The following is a 19,349-nucleotide window of genomic DNA, read 5'->3' on the forward strand; positions in this document are numbered from 1 at the left end:
CTATTGAGGCAAAATAATACATCCCTTACTGAAGACCAACTTTGCACAATAAAATTCTATGTTGGCCTGAGTAATGGCTGCTTGTTTTGGACTGCCTTTTCCCTTTGGTTGACGAGTTTTCTTCCCTGCTGTTTCTTGCCTTCACTTTGACTAGTACCCCTCAAAGGACATGAAAAGGCTTTGGGTTCTGTTAATATGTCCTAGGCAATACTGCAGCCTCTTGTGGAGGCAGAGCCACTGGGATGCATAGGAGGGCCCCTTGTATAGAGGAAGTTGCCTTAAGAGAAAAACATTTGCTCCTGAGGTGTTAACTTTTTGCTGTTAGAACAGACCAGAAGTTGGATTTTTTTTTTTTTTCTTCCCCACTGTGGCAGAAGTGATGTGTTCAGATCCAAGTTCCCTGCCAGCACATCGCACAGGCTGTTGCAGAACTGTAACATGTAGAATACTGGTGTGAGATAGAAGTCCTTAGCAGCCCAAGAGCTTACTTTTATCCATGGCACGCTCCCAGTGCTCTTGGCAGTTTAGAAAGCCTTGAAAATATTTTGCAAAAATGTGAATGGGACAGAAGTAGTAAGGAAGAGAAGGAATTACAGATTTTGGATTTCCTATGGGATAAGAAATTTGAAATTTTAAAGAAACCCTAGCTTCTATTTTGTAGCTGTCACGGAAGGTAACTTTTTCCATTTTTTTTTTTTTTCCACTGGTGTCTTCAGGATAACTGTAAAATTATTTCTTCTGCCCTTACTCGATGTTCCCTTTCACAGCTATTGTGCTTATTGTTAGTCAACAGAAAACCTTACTGTTCAAAACCAAATTTCAGAATTGTTTTGATCCTCCAGCTGGAGAAGATACTTGGTTTTAATGTGTTTTACCCATGTGCTTTCCTTTCTAACATTCATGGCAGACAATGAATTTTTCTTCGTTGATCCTGATATAAAGCTAAGTAAAGTAGCTCCAGAAGGATGGAAAGAAGAACCAAAGAAGAAGAACAAGCCCCCTGTCAACTTCACTCTGTTTTTTCGCATCAAATTTTTTGTGGATGATGTCAGTCTTATACAGTGAGTGTATAAAAATTTATTTTTAAACCCCTAAACCCTTAATTTATGGACAGAAATTGAATATTAATCAAATACTGGAAATTTGCTGTAACAGGAAGAGTACTGAAGATGGTGTGGGGTTTTTTGTGGTTTTTGTTTTCCTGTTCTAGGCATACACTGACCTGTCACCAGTATTACCTGCAGTTGCGGAAGGACATCCTGGAAGACAGGATGCACTGTGATGATGAGACAGCCTTATTATTAGCATCCCTAGCTCTTCAAGCTGAGTATGGAGATTACCAGGCCAAGGTACATCATTGGTTTCACCTTTGAGAAACTATATTCTTGCTGCTTAATTAAAGAATGAACTGTGAGCTGCCACACATGCTTCACAGCTCTGCCCTGGACTGGAAGCTTAGGTGTTATGCTCTTGGCAATTTTTGCTGTGGACAAGTTTTCTTTTAGTCTAACACGGGGCTGTTGCAGAATCTAGTTAAGGATTCTCTGCCTTCAGTGGAAGTAGTCAGGCTTGAATAGGAAGAAACCATATGTGAAATTAAGCTCTGGGTCAGGGATAAGATTCAGAATTCCTTTTCTTACTCAGTTGTAATGTGCAATTCTCTGTAAAACTAATGTTTGTTTCGTTCATGCTCAGAGTAGCATGTGGAGATGCCATCACAAAAATGCTTTATGTTGTAGGTCCATGGCATGTCATATTTCAGACTAGAACACTATGTCCCAGCTAGAGTGATGGAAAGACTAGATCTGTCCTACATCAAGGAGGAGCTGCCAAAATTGCATAGCACTTACACAGGTGCATCTGAAAAAGAGACAGAGTTAGAATTTTTGAAGGTAAGTGGGCAGCAGTTTTCTTCCGTAATCTTCGACTTAATAAATTCCTCAGCTCATGTTCTAAATAATACTGGAAGAAAGCAAGCTGAAAAGATCTTTTCAAAAGACACATTATTACAAGGGAAAAGAAATCATAGATGGAAGGAAGTCCTTTCATTTTTTTTCTGGTCAGTAGTCTTCCTGCTTTAACTCCAACTAGTTAAAAGCAACTCCTGATCCATGTGTTCACTCTAAAGAAAGCTATGATTTCGTTATGGAGGGCAGCACACCCTCCATTCCCTACGTCCTTTGTTCTTTCTGTTGAGGAAAAAAAAACAAATATTAAAAGTTTTGTTACAGCTAATACTGTTTATGGTGCTTGGTATGAAGCAAGCCAGAAGCATTACCAAACAGACTTCTTCAGGTACTATGTAAGGTGATAGGAAAACTATTTTCACTGATATATTTGGTTTATTCAAAAAGGATCCATTGAGAAATGTATTTATGGGGTTTGCTGCTGTTACTCATGAGATAATGATCAGGTCCTGCCTTGATACAATGGCTGCAAATGAGTTCAGGAGGTGATGGTTTGCTGCTGAGACTCTGGATAACCATCACACTAATTCTACCACCACACTGTGATTCCACAGTCTCTTTGAGAAGGTGATGGACGAGGCACTCAGCTGACTATGCCCCTTCTAAGGCTCCTTTGGCAGAAGTATTCTTGTAACTTAACCACAGAGAACAAGAGTAGGGGACTTGATCCTAGCTAAACCTAGTATGACTGCAGTTGGGGTGAGGAGAGCAGTTAGATTCCCTCATTTAATTCTTTATATCAAGAAACAGCAGGAGTGAATGACTCAGAGGGCAAAGCGAGTGAAACAGCATCTTTTGGCAGTGTTGATGTCTTAATGTGATCACAGAATTGCAGTGTTAATCGAATTCGATTTAATAAATGTGTCAATATCAGGTGTATCTGGCTAGTTCCAGTTTGTTGCTAACAACTGGTTTGTGCAAATTTGATTTACAGGTATTCTCAATTCATGCTTTCGTTGTTTGATTTTATAATAATAAAAGCTAGGTTCATTTGCTGTAGTGTTTGGCAGGTCAAGAGATACTACCATGACTTAAAACCCTCTAGAGCAGCTGATGTGTCTCTGTTGTAGTATCTGTAAACTGTAAGTGGAATCACCAGGCAGAAAGAAATCTTTTTTCCCTAAAACTCATGTATGTATATAGACACACATATATTAAAATATTTATACAGAAGTACAATGTTTGTATAGAGGTATAAAAAAAATGTAATAGCCTTAACTTCATATTCTCAGAAGTGTCATTACATTGATCTATACAGTTATGTCAGAGGCTCACAGAATATGGGGTTCATCTTCATCATGTGTTGCCTGAGAAGAAATCCCAAACAGGTATCCTTCTGGGGGTGTGCTCCAAAGGAGTTGTTATTTTTGAAGTTCACAATGGTTCCCGCACACCTGTACTACGCTTCCCATGGAGAGAAACAAAGAAAATATCCTTTAGTGTAAGTCAGTCTCTTCTCTATGTGTGTGTTCATATGTATATTTGTATCTCCTGATCCTGGTTTTGTGTGTAATTTTTGCAAATTAAACTGCTGTTTTACAGTGTAATCTGACTGTGTGACTGATCTGTGTTGTATTATCAGATTGAAATAGGAGTTTCAGTGTTTTAAAGATTCTTTTTTTTCTTTTTATTAGTTTGCATTCTATACTTCTGAGCTTCCACCTGTCTTTTGGAAAACCTGTATTTGTGAAACGTGGCTTCCCTGCCTTCTAAAGAAAGAGCTATTGTGAAGATAGATCTAGGGCTGAGAGAAGCTCTGCCCATTTACTGCATTTTTGGGCAATCTGCCCATGCTGCTGTATGGGACATGGATAGTGAAGCAGCACCAGAGTGAGAATCCTGCATTAGAGGACTGGATACTGGTAAATGCCAGTACTCAGTGTAACTAGGAGATTGCACCTATGTTGCTTTCAAGTTGTTATGTTACCGAGAGTAGTTAAATGATGATGGATGACAGGGGCTGACACTTGATCTGGGTGACACCAGCCAACTTTAGTGGGTACACCATAATCTGGTGGTCATCTCAGTTTTTAATGAGGTGTTGAGCTTCAGATGCTTACCTTTTATACAGCTATTGAAAAACTTCTAACTGTGATACCTTATTGAAAAGCTACAGCCTGTTTCATCCATGCTATAAATTTAACTAGAATTGATAAATTGAGGTTTCAAAATTACTGAAAAGATAAAGCAAATACCTGGAATGTTAACTGATAAGATTTCATAATTAGAGCAGGGATCTAGTTCTCTTTCTGAGTGGCAGCACCCCTTTTGCTTCCCTCAGAGGCTTTGGAAAACTCCATCCTGCAAAATGTAATAGTACTAGTTCTTGTCATTAGCACTAACAGTAACAGAGATGGATGAAATAATAATAAAGTACCATCATAGCTAGCTCAAAAGTAGCTTTAAAGTGCCACTTCATAAATCTCAAATTACTTTGAACCCCTATTTTAATAGAAATCTCTCCCATCGGTGCATTTTTGCTTTAGGAAAGTTTGAATGCTGTAACTGTGCACAAATACAAAATTCTTTGTAGGCTAAAAGAAATCGTGGTCTTCAACTTTTTTTTTCTCCATCATGTAGAAGAAGAAAATAACTTTGCAGAACATGTCAGATGGTATTAAGTACGCATTTCAGACTGACAACAGTAAGACTTGCCAGTACCTTTTGCACCTCTGTTCTTCCCAGCATAAGTTCCAACTACAGATGAGAACCAGGCAGAGCAACCAAGACACTCAGGACATTGGTAAGGACTGTGATGCTGTGTTAGTTTTTAGTAGCAATCTATATGTAGCTGAACTTGAAAAGCTGGTGGTGAAAAGCTGAACTTGAGCTTCAGTAATTCTGCTGAGTGCTATATATGTGTAGCTCTACATTTGGAGGGTTTATGCTATATCTGCTAGCTGAGTTTGTTTAGGATTTGTTTAAGGGAAAAAGAAAAGTTGGTAAGTCACACAGAGTTGGCACACAGTAGCTCCCCTAAAATAAAAGGAATCTAAAAATAGGTCATTAATAGTAATTTTCCATTTGATTAATGGCTTTTGGCTTTTTTTCAGAAAGAACTTAAAAATATTTCAATAATAGGATTTTTACCTTTTTGTTTAATGCGAAATGAATCGGATTTAATGTGGAACTATAGATAAAATGGAGTCATCATGTGAGGCAAATACAACAGCGAGCATTTTGTGATGCTGCATCTGTAAGCTGTGGGTGTAGCTGTCCTTATTCCACTTAACATTTCACGGACCTAGTAAGGAGCAACACTGATGATAGTCAGTTTTCTTCAGAATTGTCATCTAATTTGTGTGTAACAGATAATATAAAGGTGTTCTTTTTAGATAGAAAATGTTAATTGGAGAATGCAACTATTGAAAAAATCCTCTGTGCCAATTTCTTCACTATTTGGAGCAGAGCTCACTTGGCTGGCTGGACTGCAGTGCAGCCTGGAAGCGCTATTTTGGTCAGTCTGCTCATTCTTTGTTCCCTGTTTTTATCTGTCTGCATTCCAGTTGCTGTTAATCCAGATTTCCACCAGTGTAGCTGGGATGGAGTTTGTCCCCATTGCTGTGGAGATTGTGATCTCTAATTTTAAAAAAAAGAAAGGGGTGGAGTGAGGGAGGCATGTGGCAACTATGCAGCCTTTTTTCTATTCTGTTGGGTGCAAAAAAATAGGACCAAGTGCCTTTGTACCATTCTGTAACTTAATGCTTGCTTATCCTGAATTGCAAAGAGAAGTGATGCATGAAAGGCTTTCTTGGCTAGGCAAACTTGGTTGCTCTTACAGATGCAGTATGTGTTGTGCTGAGGGAGTCTGGAAAATAATAGTTTGCTTCTGTGCCATGCAGATCGTGTGGAATCGGAGGTTTCAGATTTTATCAGTCATTCGTAATCAGAAGCAAATAAATCAGTATTATGGTTAATTCATTACAGTCGGTTACTAGAAATAAAAACAATTCAAACAAAGTATGCTTTTGTCATAACTTCACTGGTCTAAATAGATTAGCCATATTTCTCTTTCCTGGGCGCGTTTGTGTGTATACACACATATATATACATATAGCAATACAGTTACTAGAATAATGATGAAGCAGCTAGTCAAAACAGCATATTAACTGTATGTACTGCTTTTCTTTTTTTGTTAGAGGAGTGAAATCCCAGGCAGTATTTAGGAAGCGTTATTCTTGGTCTACAGAAGCATCAAGTATTTTTATTTTTTTTCAGAGCCCTTAAAATGTCAGTAAAAAATGGGGGTTAGAAGCACTCAGCAAAACAGTAAAGAAAAGGGCAGGTGACAATATTATTAACTCAAGGCTGATCACTGCAGGAAGTGTACGTTTTGAAAGTTCCTTACTTAAGGACTGACTCTGGGTTAACAGCACAGAGAACACAAGCATGTGCCTGTAACGCTTGCAGTGTTTGTGGGGTGGAGTAGCGGACTTCAGAAGATTAACATGCTTTGGAAGATCCTTTAGAAATGCAGTTTTACAGTGTCTTGCAAGACTCACCTTGATTTCAGCCAATGAATGAAGAAAATACTTTAAGACAAGGGAGAAGGCCTGCCATGCATAGATGACAGTGAATAAATTTTCATGGAACATAACAGCAAAGGATGGAAATATAAGGGAGAGCACATTATAGCCCTTGTGATGTACCATGATGTTTTTCACTTTCACAATGGCTTCATTGACCTGGGAAAAACCATTTTAACATATATAAATCTAATAGAAAGAATTAGGCTTGGAAGATAAAAGGAAAATGGCTCTTGAATAACATTCTTTCTGCATGAATAGAAAGAGATGAGTCACAAAGGTTTTTTTTTTAAAAAATTTAAATGCTAGCAATTTTATGGTACAATTTTATGGAAAGGAGATAAACTATAACATGAGGAATGATGGTTTCTTTTTTGCACAACATCTGTGGCCATGCAGCGCACAGAACCAAGCACTGAGTTTTTAGAGATGTTTGGATTCCTGAAAGGACATAGAAAACTGCAAAGATGAAGTGAAGGTTAAGTCAGCCTTACTGAGTACATGAGAGTTTGAGCACAGGAGAATTTTCAGTTAAGGGATTGGCAGGTGTGAGAGGCTTAATGTCTATGGAGATAATGATGTGAAAGTTTTAATCCAAAATCCATAGGGAAGTCCTGTTTGGTGTTTGCAGAGGGTAAGTATGATGTCAAGACAAGATATGTGAGAATATTTTATTAAGGTGCTCTTCCCCAGGATGGGAAGACAACAACAGCAAGTGTCATTGCTATCTCTGTTGGAGTGGGGAAACTGAGATTTGTGGATCTCTGGTCTGATCAAGCAAAACCATTCTTATGTAGCTCATCTAGTCTGTCTGGTGGCTATGGCTAGAGGAGACATTTGGTGTGGGTAAGGAAGTGATAGCTGTATACTAACTCACCTTTAAAAAGGATAAAAAAACACCTTCCACAACTAAATCTTCTCTATCTGTATGCCTATCTATTATAGAGAAAGCATGAGTTACTGTTGCAGTTAATTCCTGCCCTAGGTATTGGAGGGAGGAATGTGTTTTGGAACAGCGGTGCTGAGGTTGCATTTGCCAAATACACTCTTTAAAGGTGACCACTTTGGCGTTTAGTAAAGCTAATGGATGATGTGTACCAAAAAGTATCATTTTCCGTCTGAGTTACAGTACAGCTTTCCTAAAGCAGCTTATTTCTTAAGCTGTACGTAGAGTGTAAAAAAACCCTCTAGTTAACACTAAATCACAGTTGAGGACTGCTGTTCTACAGACTTCCCTGTGAACTGACTCCAAGACATAGGTGAAGTTTATGAAGGGTTCAGAGGGCCTGATTTCCTTTAAAGGCTCTAACCAGCAAGCATGTTGCCACAGCTTATCAAGTTTCTGTGCAAGAGCCAAACCAAAGGAACTTAACTACTAGCCTTAGGAGGCAGTTAGGCTAATAGAAATGAGCCCTGCTCATCTTTGCTCTGAATTAAGAGTGGGTTAGGCTAAGTTGTAATATCTTGCTTTTAGCTTTCAGCTAAGAACATCCACCCAGACAGTTCCCACGACTCAGCTGACAGTAATTTAATTACAATCCAAAACCTGTTTTTCTCTGCTGCTTAAGGGAATCCTGGTTCATAAGTCCAAAAAGTCTCGCAAATCCCAGTCAACACTTTCTCTTCATTCTTCTTAGGGCGTTTCTGGCAGGGGAAGTCCCCAGGTGAACCTGAGTGAACTGATGCTCTTTAACCACGTAGAGATGCTGCCAAGCCATCACAACTTTGCAGCTGTACCATAAGCTTGTCAGGGACTTGTAGAAGGAAAACTAAGCAGTGGATGGATGGAAGTTTGGTAGGATCTGGTAGTGTAGAGGTGAGGGAATCCTATTTGTTCAAATTCTGGAAAAGATTTGTATGAGCAGGTTAAAGGAAGTCATCCAGGTCACTTGGCTTGAGCATATTATTTGCTTTGCAGAAAGATTATGTGCCTATATATAACACACAGCAGTTTAAAAGGGAATATGAGTCTTCATACTAGTAAGAGGATAAATATTCTGCTTTTCTGTGTTGTTCAGCTTCAGTGTAGTAGATGGTCAGGTTAGTGTAATGTTAGGAACTCTACACTTTGCTTTCTGAGGTGACTGTATGTACCTGATGATGATACATACTTGGGCATCTAGAGAAAATATGCTTTGTGTGAGTTGATTGTTTAAAATGCATGCTTTACACAAGGAAATCACACTAACTGTGCAGTATAACTAAAATTTGTCTTTTTTTGTTTTTTAAAAATAAAAAATCCACAGAAAGGGCTTCATTTAGGAGCCTAAACCTTCATGCAGACTCTGTCAAAGGTTTCAACATGGGACGAGCAATCAGTACTGGGAGCCTGGCCAGCAGCACTCTGAACCGACTTGCCGTTCGACCTCTGTCTGTTCAAGCAGAGATTCTGAAGAGGCTGTCCTGCTCTGAGCTCTCACTCTTCCAGCCGCTTCCTGGCTCTTCAAAGGACAAGAATGAGAAGACTCCATGGGAGGAAAGACCCAGGGTTATGAGCAAGTCCTTTCATGATCTGAGTCAGAGCCACATCTCAGTTTATCCCCCAAGGAAAAATATTATTACTGCTTTGGACTCTTCCTCCCAAAAAATAGAAGACATAATGGGAAGAGTCTTTCAGCAAATGCCAAAATTTGATACTGGATCAGCAGCAGGAGCATTAAAACTGAGCAAGTAAGAGTCTCTCTGACCACCCTGCAATATCTTTGTGTACAGTCAATGTACACAATGTACAAATGTTTTGCATCAGTTTTGATTTATTATTCATACCATTATTTTATTACATTGATCCTTCCCTTCCCTCTCCCAACTTCTTCTTCCCTCTCTCTGGTTCCCCTTCTTTCCTTCTCCTCTTTAAGTTCAAAATCTCCTGCAGGTTTAAGTAGAAGCCCTGAAAGAAAGAAAAACGAATCAGACTCATCATCCATTGAAGATACCGGTCAAGCCTATGTTGTAGGTCAGCATACGAAAAATAATATTATTGTATTTAATAACTAACCTCTAAAATTGCTTTGGGTGTAATGCTTTGATATATTTAACAACTGATGATGATACTTCAATTCGAAAAAGGGAGCGGAGTATCACATGTTAAAGTAATCCAGGCTGGTTGCCTGTTGTTCCCAAATAATTGTTGCAACGAATCAAAAAAAATCTGTTTTGGACAACATCAGTTTGCACACAGGTGTTCAGAATATTAGTACTTGACAGTAAAAGCTGTTCCAGAAAATGTCGTCTTTTTTGTCACTTCAGAGTGCCATTTTATTGTATGGATCTTTTAATAATTTGCTAGTCTTCACAGTCTGTTTGTCAAGCTTGAACTTTTTTAGTGTTTTCTGGAAAAGGATTGCAGGGAGTGACTTTTGGAAGTGGATTCAGTCTGGCATAAGCTGGCTATTGGCTAGTACCTCTGAGCAGTAACTGCACAGTTCTTCTTTTGTGTGGTCTCATTTGGATATAATAAATTAGGTACAATTTTTTTACCCAGTGCATTGGATGTTTCACAAAAACACTCTTGTAATGAGCTAAGCCAGACCTACTTACTCCATTTTCTTGGTGAGGATGGGATTGCACACAAATAGTCTTAGTAGGCAGTAACAATAGAATTCAGAGCAGCTAAATAGCCTTAAACTTGCACATACTTTAATTTTTAATATCTATATATTGTCAGTTTCTGGTTATAGGAGGTTCCCTCTAGTAATAATAGAAACTACAATGACTGAAACATTTGCAGCTTTAGCTTGCTTTTGTTGGCTTGTCTTTGCTTAATATTAAAATATTGATCAGTTACAGAACATCAGAAGTGGAAGAAGGTTACATTTATGGGGGTTCGGTGTAAACAAACTGCCAAGAAAAACTGAACAAAAAAGAAAACCCAAACCAGAGTGTAATGTACAAACACTTACTGCATATGCCCCCTTGCACTTGAAACCAGAACTGACTTGGGAACCCTGTTTTTTCAGTACTGAGAGCATAAGCTACTGAAGAGTGAGTTTCTGTAGTGACAGGTTGCAGCCATTTATCTTTTGCTTTTAGATTTATAATTAGTGTTATCATGTGCTTACCCATAATCTTCTGGGCAGCAATTTTGATAAGGATCTTACCTACATGTCAGAATCATATTGGCTGTGCTGGGGGACAAACATTCTTTGCATGATAAAACTCATCAGCTGAAACTTTACGTTTAAAAAAGGCCAGGACTATTTTCCTAAGAAGCTTGAGTTATCTTACCTCATTTAATTTCATAACTTAGTATGTATATTATTTTATCCTCTTTAAAGTATGGCTGTATTTGCTTGGCATTGATCATATCAGAGAGAATATGATCTTATATGCATACCAAATGCTTGGTTCAAATTGCTTGTACAAAATCCTAACACTCCTGTTGTGTTGGTTCATTAGGTTAGGCATGTTCATCCAATCCTGTTAGAAAATTTAGTCTTTCACTTAGTTTCTTAAAGATCCATTAGTTTTATCTGAAATTAACGTGGCTGTAAAGGACAAACCTCTGTCCTTTCTTTAATTCTTCCCCTTTGTGTGAGCTGCCATCTGTCTGAACCTTGAACTACAATCAAAGTACATGAGTGATTTGGGTTTGCTAATCCAAAACTACTTTCATGTTTATTCATTTTTAAAGTAAGTAATCTGGTATTGTGAATGATGTTACGTGTACTGTGTAAAGTCTGAAATACTACTTTGTAGCTTTTATATTTAAAAAAAAAATAACGATGTCTTGATATTTCCATTCATGTCACAGGCGTTAGTATGAATTCTTCAGGAAATCTTCCATCATCAGTGCTGTTAAAAGAGAGTGGTAAGATGATAAATAATATGCCTATGGAACTAATCCAGTCAGTTTGTGAAACACTCAAGTACTTCACTGTTCCACCTGTGCTGTTTGTTTGCTACTCTTAAATCAAATACCTCTCCCAGTTAGTTGTCTAGGACAATTTCCTACTAAATACACTCCTAATATTTCTTTTGGATTGCTTCTTGGGGGAGATTTTGACATCTGTGTCCAATATTTTTCAAATATGAATAGTGTCTGTTTGAGACCTGAAGAGTGCTGTTACCTAACATACCATGCTCTTCAAGGCCCCTTTCTGTTACTTGTGAGGTTATTGGTTATTGGCCTAAGAAGACTGTGTTTTCTTTTTATTTCTTTTACTCTTTTGGTTTGATTTGGTTTTGTAAGAGAAAAACTCCCTCTCCAGGTGGTGCAGTCTGTCACACTCTCTTGCACCACTGTTTTCTGCTCGTACCAGTGTGTAGAGCTCAGTAGGTTTCTGCCATTGTGCCACTCCATTTTCCACTTAAGGCAAAAGTATGCCAGACACTCCAGACCAAATGAGTTGTATCTTCTCAAGGTAGCAAATTCATGAGTTCAGACTTACAGTATGTTTGCATTTGCTGAAGTTTCAGGAGATTGGTTGGATTTTTTCCAAATCATGCTCCTTCTGTCTCTTAAGTGCCTGTATCTACTTCAGCCTGTTGGGAACCCTCAGAAGTCACATAAATCTATTGTGAAGGTGTTCAGATTTTGGAAGAGGCATAACCAGCAGCCTGTGGAGTTGTGAATGAGGAAATAAATTTAAACAAACTAGGTTTTAGTAGATATTTCTAATGTTGGTCATTTTTTAACAAAGGACTACCATTAAGAGAACTCCCTGAGTAACCTTTTAGTAATTTCATATAATAAGCCTCAGTTTCACTTTTACCGATGTGCTTATGTCCTGCCTACCTGAGCAGGTCATGTAAACACAGATCTAAAAACTTTGCTGAACTGAGACTAATAAATTTGAAGATTCTAGGGCTCCATTGTGTTGTGATTCCAAGTGACTATGCTAGGTGCTTTTCTTAGAAGGGATAAAAGATTTTGACTGCTGAATGTGGGAGTGAGTTATAATGGTGGTGAGTTGTTTTGGGTTGGTTTTTTTATTATTTGGACATGACTTGGAAATGAAAGTTGGACCCACTAGTTCAGAACAGCTTTTCAGATTATTGGAGAAGTAGTCTTAATGGAATAGAACTTCAAGGCACACCCGAAGAGAAGCATTCAGGTGGTCTCTGATCACAAAATGTTGGCCTTTCAGTTGACTCTCTGCAAACAACTCAGAACAGAGTTGCCTCGCCAGAAAGAGAGATCACCTTGGTGAACTTGAAAAAGGATGAAAAATTTGGCTTAGGTAAGTGGCTTTAAAATTGTTGTTGTCTTGTGTGTTCCTAGAAGCCAAAAACAAAATTAATTTTTCTGGTCTGTATTTAAGTATTTATTGTGGAAATGAGGAAAGCAGTGCAGACAAATTTTTTATTTTGAAATCATTTTGGATGCTGAAGCCTGGACTGACTTGATAGTGCATGCTACGGATTTTTTGAGTGATGTTAAGCAAATCTGTTTCTAAGTTCTTCCATAGTTTTTTTCATATTGTATGTTTAGGATTGTATTTATATTATGAACTAGTCATAAAAGTTGGTCTTTAAAGTTTATCTCTGTTCAGGCACAAGATTTGTCTATGTGGACACCTCACAGCTGTGACAGCTTGAAAGCTTTATATTTAAAAAAGCACATTATAAAGCCATTATGACCTAATTGTGGAGTGATTTTCTTATAATATCATCAGATGGAACACTAATTTGAGGTTTAAGGAACGTAGAAGACGAGATGTTTGCATTCCATTCCTCCTCCTACCACTGAGTTTTTTCATAAAACCACATAATTTTTCCCTGTATGAGTAATGAATAATTTGGTGTCAGAATTGTGTTTTAGGGAGGCTCCCTAAAGTGTCCTTAGGGACATTGTTCTGTCTGTCATCCAGAATAGGACTGTTGCATAGATTTCAAGAGGGAGAAAAAAGCCTACAGGACTAATACTTAGTGTTTACCCTGCACAGTAACTTAAGAGTTGACCAAAAAGGAAATAAGTTTATATGAAATGCACAGTTTCTTCTGTCACTTCCCCATGCAATCTGTGGTACTTTGCTGTTTTAACTAGAATAAAGAAGATGTGATACCTTCTATTTTCTATTTTTTTTTATCTTGAGCATACTTCCCAGTATTCTATCCTGGTAGAATTAACAGAAAGAGATTAGAAGCCTGAAAAGAAAACAGGGAGTTGAAAAATTCGATTCTTAAGACCAGGGTCAAACATTTAGGTGAAGCATCTAACAATGGAGAAAACCAGAAATTTTGAAGTAAGAGAAAATGCATTTCATCTGGTCAGCAAATGTACATTTCATGTCATCTGTCTGCACGTGTGTTTCTATTGCCACAGTTGCCTTCTGTAGCCTTTGTTGGGGTTTTTTGGGAAGCCAACTAGACAAAGTCTGAATCACTTGCTCAAAAACAGGGGATGCAGTAAAGCTTAATCAACAAAGTTTTATCATTTATTTTCATGTAGAATTCTTTGAGATGCATAGTTTTCTTTTACACTTATTAGAATGACTACGTTTTTGTTCATTTTGAAATACGAACTTGTATTGTGTTAAGTTACACTGTGGTCACTGATATTTTTGTCTGCTTTGGGTCTTTTTAATAGGTTTTCAAATAGTTGGTGGAGAGAAGACGGGGAAACTTGATCTGGGAATTTTTATTCATTCAGTTATTCCTGGAGGGCCAGCTGATTTGGAAGGATCTCTAAAATCAGGTGAATAGAGTAAATAAGAAAAGGTGTATACATGAAAAAAAAGGCCAGACATGTATGCAGTACTATTTCCATCTATGGCTGTGTCAGTCCCTTAATAATGCTGACCTTCATTCTGGATAATTTCTGAAAACTGGTGCTACTTCTTTGTTAAACTATACAGAAACAAAAATAATTTAAATAAAAGTAAAAATTATAAAGCTTGAAGTAGCAGAAAATTAAAGGTACATATAAAGATAAGGGCTTTACTTGCTATTGGGTCTCTATAGATGCTTTGTAAATTCTTTTTTTTAAAGCTCCAAATACATACTTTAATTTTGGAAAAAGTGAATGTAACCATATGACTACTATGGAGGTGGGTACAAGAAAGAAAATCTATTTTAATCAATATCTGTTTTGTTTGGTGTTTTTTCGTTTTAATCTGTGCCTTGAACTGAACTGCTTATTTCATTTCTTGATTTTTGCTTTTGCATCCATTTTTCTTACAGAAGAGAAGGTAGAAATCATGATATGGAAAGGTTTGGCAACTGCAAAAAGAGGAAATACTCATAACCACTTCTTGTGGTTTGTTTTGGGGTTTCTTTTTTTTATGATTAGGGTTCCCTATTCCAGCATAACTAGAATTTTAGTAATTTTTAATCCATGCATTGTGTAGAGATTTTCAGACCTGTACGCCACATTCTCACTGATGGATAAAAATGTAGATATTGGATTGTATCTGAACAAACCCTTTTGTGCAGGACACCGACTAATCTCCGTAAATAGCACAAGTTTAGAAGGTGTCAGCCACCATGCAGCGTTAGAAATTTTGGAGAATGCACCTGAAGATGTGACACTTGTTATCTCTCAGCCCAAGGACAAACTAGCCAAAGGTACAGAGAATAATATGCCTTACTATTAACAAGTTGTTCTTTGAGTTTGAGCACTCTCCCTTCTCTGACACCTTTTGTAAAATACTTCCTGCATTTCTTTAAAATTACTATGATCAACTGAGCCATAAAACACCACCCTAACTGCAGTCACTTGTGTAAGCAACCCCAGCTAGTATGTGCTTTAAATTGTGTTCTGAAAGTGCGCTACAGTAACCTTTGGTGAGGAGACACGGTTGCATCACAAACAGAAAGTGTTCTGTGTAATATGAAAGGGTGAAACCTTACATGGCTGTAAACTGAGAAATTTGTGTCATGCTGCAGATAAGATGTTACCAGCTACTGATGTGACTGTCTTGTCTCCTGATTTCCAGCATCATCTAACGCTGCACACATCAGTAATGGAACCAGGAGTTATTTAAGAAGGCCGTCACTGGTGCAGGACAATGAGGCAGAGTCCTCTTCAGAAGAATACAGCCAGTCCCGTGGTCACCAGAGGCCTGTTTCAGGCAGTCTGTCTGGTTTGTCAGGAGGAAAGCGGGATGGAAGCGTGAGCTCCCAGGATTCCCGAACCGAGAGCGCTAGCCTGTCCCAGAGCCAGCCAGCCAGCTGCTTTGGCAAACGTGCAAGTGGTAGAGCCCAGCAGGATCCTCAGCATTACAATGATTCCCAGTCTGGGCTTTTTAAAATGAACGAGAAGAGAAGATCCTCATCTGACAGTAGTCGAACAAAAAATAAAAGGCCAGGGCTGGTGGAATCCATGGAATATTCTGACCGAGGGGATTCTGACATGGATGAAGCAACTTATTCCAGCAGTCAGGAGCAACAGCAAGCTAAAAAGGCATAGTGTATTCCTTACAAATATTTCCCATCACTTACAATAGTGGTAGTGATATAGCTGACTGTGGGTGTGAAATAAGGTAAAAGGATGTGAGGGGAGGACAGCCTAGCCTGCAGCTTATCCTTTTAATGGCAAATACTAATAGCTAATTTCTAATACTTTGGTGATTTTGTTTGAAATAAATTGAGAAAATCACTGCTGTAACTTGAAACAACTTCCCAGCTTTCCAGTGTCACAAGATGGGCATGTCTTACTTAGAGGCAGACTGTGCTTCTGACAAGTGTATAGTATAGAAAACATCCTTTTAATTCTGTGTGTTCATCTAATATGATCATAGTCTAGTGACCATCCCTAGAGGTAAGCTTATTTACCTAGCAGATATATTAAGTTTTTTCTTAGATTAAAGTAGTAGTGATTCATCCAGGATGGGTAGCAGCAGAACTCATTTCTTTTGGGATTGATCTAATCCATGGAAAACTGCTCTTGTGTAGTGAAGTTCAGCAGTGAGCCATGCTCTGAACAGAAACAGCTTGCTGCTTCACTTTTTTCCAAAAGTACACAATGGCAAGTACTACTAATTAATTCCAAACTTCCAGTGATTCCTTTTTTCAGCTGATGGATGTTACTTGATCAATTTGTGGTAGCTCCTGCAAATTAATCCAACGGACCCTAGGCTGCTCTAATACCGAAGTACTATAGTTTCTGTGTTCTGTGACCAACCTCACTTTGACAATAGTCTCAGCTACTGAAGACCAAGCACATTTCTGTAATAAACATGTTCAGTGGCAGCAGTGGAGGAGTTAAAACAGTGAGCCTTATGAGTCTTGCTAATTGGTACTTTGCCATGTGGACTCCTTTTGGCTGCATCTAACTCAGAAACACACCCTTTAGGGTCTTAACTGTAAACTTCTGTTCTAATGGCAAATCGTTTTTTCTTTTATGTTTTGTTTGTTTCTTTTCTTTTTTTTTGTTCTTAAATAAAGGAATCTTCCTCAGCGAATACAGCAAACAAAATGAATTCTAAAAAGGTTACTGCAACACTTAAACCTGGAGATATCTTTGAGGTTGAACTAGCCAAAAAAGATAACGGCTTGGGAATAAGTGTCACGGTACTGTTTGACAAGGTTTTTAGATGTTTTCTCTTTTTCTCTACTCCCAGCAATCCATTAAATTGCTAAATTACAAGGAAGCAAAATATTTTCTGGAGTCATATTAAGTATATAGTTTTACTGATGTGTGATTAATCTTACCAAAGCTGAAAAGTAATACTATTTTATAACCCTTCTCTTGTCATCTGCCCTTTAAGTAATTCTTGTTTGTATTATGGTGGAACCCTAAAGTCCTAATAGAATCTTATCACAGACGCTGCTTTGTGAGTACAAAAAGTAACATGTTCTTTGTCCCTTGCTACCTAATAATTTATAAGGGAGAGAAATAAGACCTTTCCTGACCAGCATCACAAGCAGTGGAAGCTGTAGTGTTACTTAAGAGTGTCATTGCACATCCACACACATATACTATGTTCAGTATGCTGACATGGCTTTCTTGCAGTATGAGACAAAAATGTGTTTCTAATGGACTAATTTCTCTTTGGGCTATAAAATTTTGAAGGTAGTTTATGTTTAGGGCCTGCCATACTGCAGAGTGGCTTTTCACAGAAGAGGAGGGTGATTTATAACACAGGCATACAGTTTTCATGGCTCGTGTTCTCATATTATGTTCAGAAATACATTCTGGTATTTTAATATTCAAATATTATCTCTAGTTGATCTCTGGACTACACAGTAATTTGAAAAGGAAAAATTGCTTAAATTATAATAATAGAGAGTAGTTGTTAGCTGTAGTTCAAAACTGGTGGCTTTCATTGCCTGCTTATATCTAAAACTAAGTTGGCCTTTTTCTAAATGTGGCCATGCAGATCAGCATGTAGGTGGAATGCCAGTTCACAAGCCTAGCACTGTTTTCATATATACAGCTAGTATTGTAAGAGGAGCAGAATGAAATTCTATTATTTTAGCATCCCAGCCTATTCAAATTCATACTGCTTTGTCAAGCTTATAACTTGAGGCAGCTGGAGGAGCAAAGGTTCAGCAGGAGTTGGTTACTGAGTAGAATCAAGCCTGCAGTGAGCATGCACTGGCCTTGTCGAAAACATTAGAAGATACCGACTGATACAGACATTCCCCTTAAAGGTTGACCAAGTGGTATCTTCATTGACCTTTCCTTTTTCAGCCTCCATTCTGCCCCTTGCACTGCTATCTTGTACAATAGTGAGAAAAAGAGGTATACAATTAGTTCTGTGTTTTAAATTTTCCCATGTAATACTGTATGCTTTGGGAGTGAACGTTAATACACTGTTGGTCTCCCTCTTCCCTCCAAGTTTGTGGAGAAGCACCGATAGTGTGGCAGTGAGCCAGAATCATACAATAGTTTGGGTTGGAAGGGACCTTTAAAGACCATCTAGTCCAACCCCCCTGCAGTGAGCAGAAAGGCTGAGGCCCTCCAAAATAAATGCCGTTTGAGCTTGGGCAGACTTTTTTCAGCTTAGACCTTCAAACTTGTGTGAACTGAGAGAAAGCAGCACTCCTTAGTTCCTGTTACATCAGAGAAGGGTGTATTGGAGTAGGACACTGCATGGGTATGCATCTTCTGCTTTGGCATGCTGTGCCCTCACACATCTCTGAGCTTTGGTATGCATGCAAGCATGTAAAGTCTGGCATAATGCAGACAAGTTTATGCTGAAAGACATTTATTTGGTTTGGATGCATTTGCATTGTGATGCAACATGTTTTTACAATCTTCCCACCCCAGCTTTGTTTGTAATAAGTTGCATGACTGCAAAAACATGTTTTGTGCAATGTTTTGGTTTTGACAGTTTGGCAGTTCTTTTTACATGCCAGTAGCCCAAGTGCTTCCTGAGTACAGTTTTCCTTGCATGACACTGTTTAGTTACTAAGTATAATAACTGCAAAAAGACTAACAAATCCTGTTTTTGCTTTCCATTTAGGGTGGTGTAAATACTAGCATAAGGCATGGTGGCATTTATGTGAAAGCAATCATTCCTAAGGGAGCAGCTGAAGCAGATGGCAGAATAGAAAAAGGTAGTATTTCAGTTCTTTCACTTGGGACTCTTAATGTGAAAAAAGGGCAGATAACTGTCTGTGGTGGAGTTGATACCCTGTGGCCTAGAAGTTAAGAACTCTGTTTGCCTCCTTTCTTTGTGTCTTCTTCCTGAGGAAGAAGAGCTGTTTTTCCAAGCTGCTGCATTTGCAGTTGTCATTTTAAATATTGCCTTGATAGCAAATTCTGCAGGTGAAGATTAGAAAAAAGTGGTGAACAACTGCAGAATCAACAGAAAACTGAGACTGCAGAGGGGAAAAATAAGAGATAGGCTGCAGTATTTTTATTTTTTCTCCCCTAATGCAGCCTGCATTAATGAAGAGCATTTCTCTGTTCCAGCCATGGAGAGAGAGGGCTTTGTATTATTTGTGGCCTTGTTGCTTGGCATGCTGA

At 38.3% G+C, this 19,349-nt stretch overlaps 1 protein-coding gene across 9 annotated transcripts in view; it reads left to right on the forward strand.

The window, feature by feature from the left end:
* PTPN13 (protein tyrosine phosphatase non-receptor type 13) overlaps nucleotides 1-19,349 on the forward strand; it is a 131,847-nt gene that overhangs the window by 89,565 nt on the left and 22,933 nt on the right. For 7 of the 9 annotated variants that reach the window (XM_074904942.1, XM_074904945.1, XM_074904943.1 and 4 more), the window contains 14 exons: nucleotides 908-1,061; nucleotides 1,211-1,349; nucleotides 1,740-1,892; nucleotides 3,226-3,408; nucleotides 4,548-4,710; nucleotides 8,740-9,163; nucleotides 9,349-9,446; nucleotides 11,244-11,300; nucleotides 12,580-12,672; nucleotides 14,022-14,129; nucleotides 14,867-14,998; nucleotides 15,370-15,836; nucleotides 16,820-16,960; nucleotides 18,844-18,937. In XM_074904942.1, coding sequence (XP_074761043.1) covers nucleotides 908-1,061; nucleotides 1,211-1,349; nucleotides 1,740-1,892; nucleotides 3,226-3,408; nucleotides 4,548-4,710; nucleotides 8,740-9,163; nucleotides 9,349-9,446; nucleotides 11,244-11,300; nucleotides 12,580-12,672; nucleotides 14,022-14,129; nucleotides 14,867-14,998; nucleotides 15,370-15,836; nucleotides 16,820-16,960; nucleotides 18,844-18,937 — 2,406 coding nt within the window. The remainder of the gene's footprint in view (nucleotides 1-907; nucleotides 1,062-1,210; nucleotides 1,350-1,739; nucleotides 1,893-3,225; nucleotides 3,409-4,547; nucleotides 4,711-8,739; nucleotides 9,164-9,348; nucleotides 9,447-11,243; nucleotides 11,301-12,579; nucleotides 12,673-14,021; nucleotides 14,130-14,866; nucleotides 14,999-15,369; nucleotides 15,837-16,819; nucleotides 16,961-18,843; nucleotides 18,938-19,349) is intronic. The other 2 variants (XM_074904946.1, XM_074904947.1) reach the window with 2 other exon arrangements.

Source organism: Athene noctua, chromosome 4, assembly GCF_965140245.1.
Source record: "Athene noctua chromosome 4, bAthNoc1.hap1.1, whole genome shotgun sequence".
NCBI lineage: Eukaryota > Metazoa > Chordata > Aves > Strigiformes > Strigidae > Athene > Athene noctua.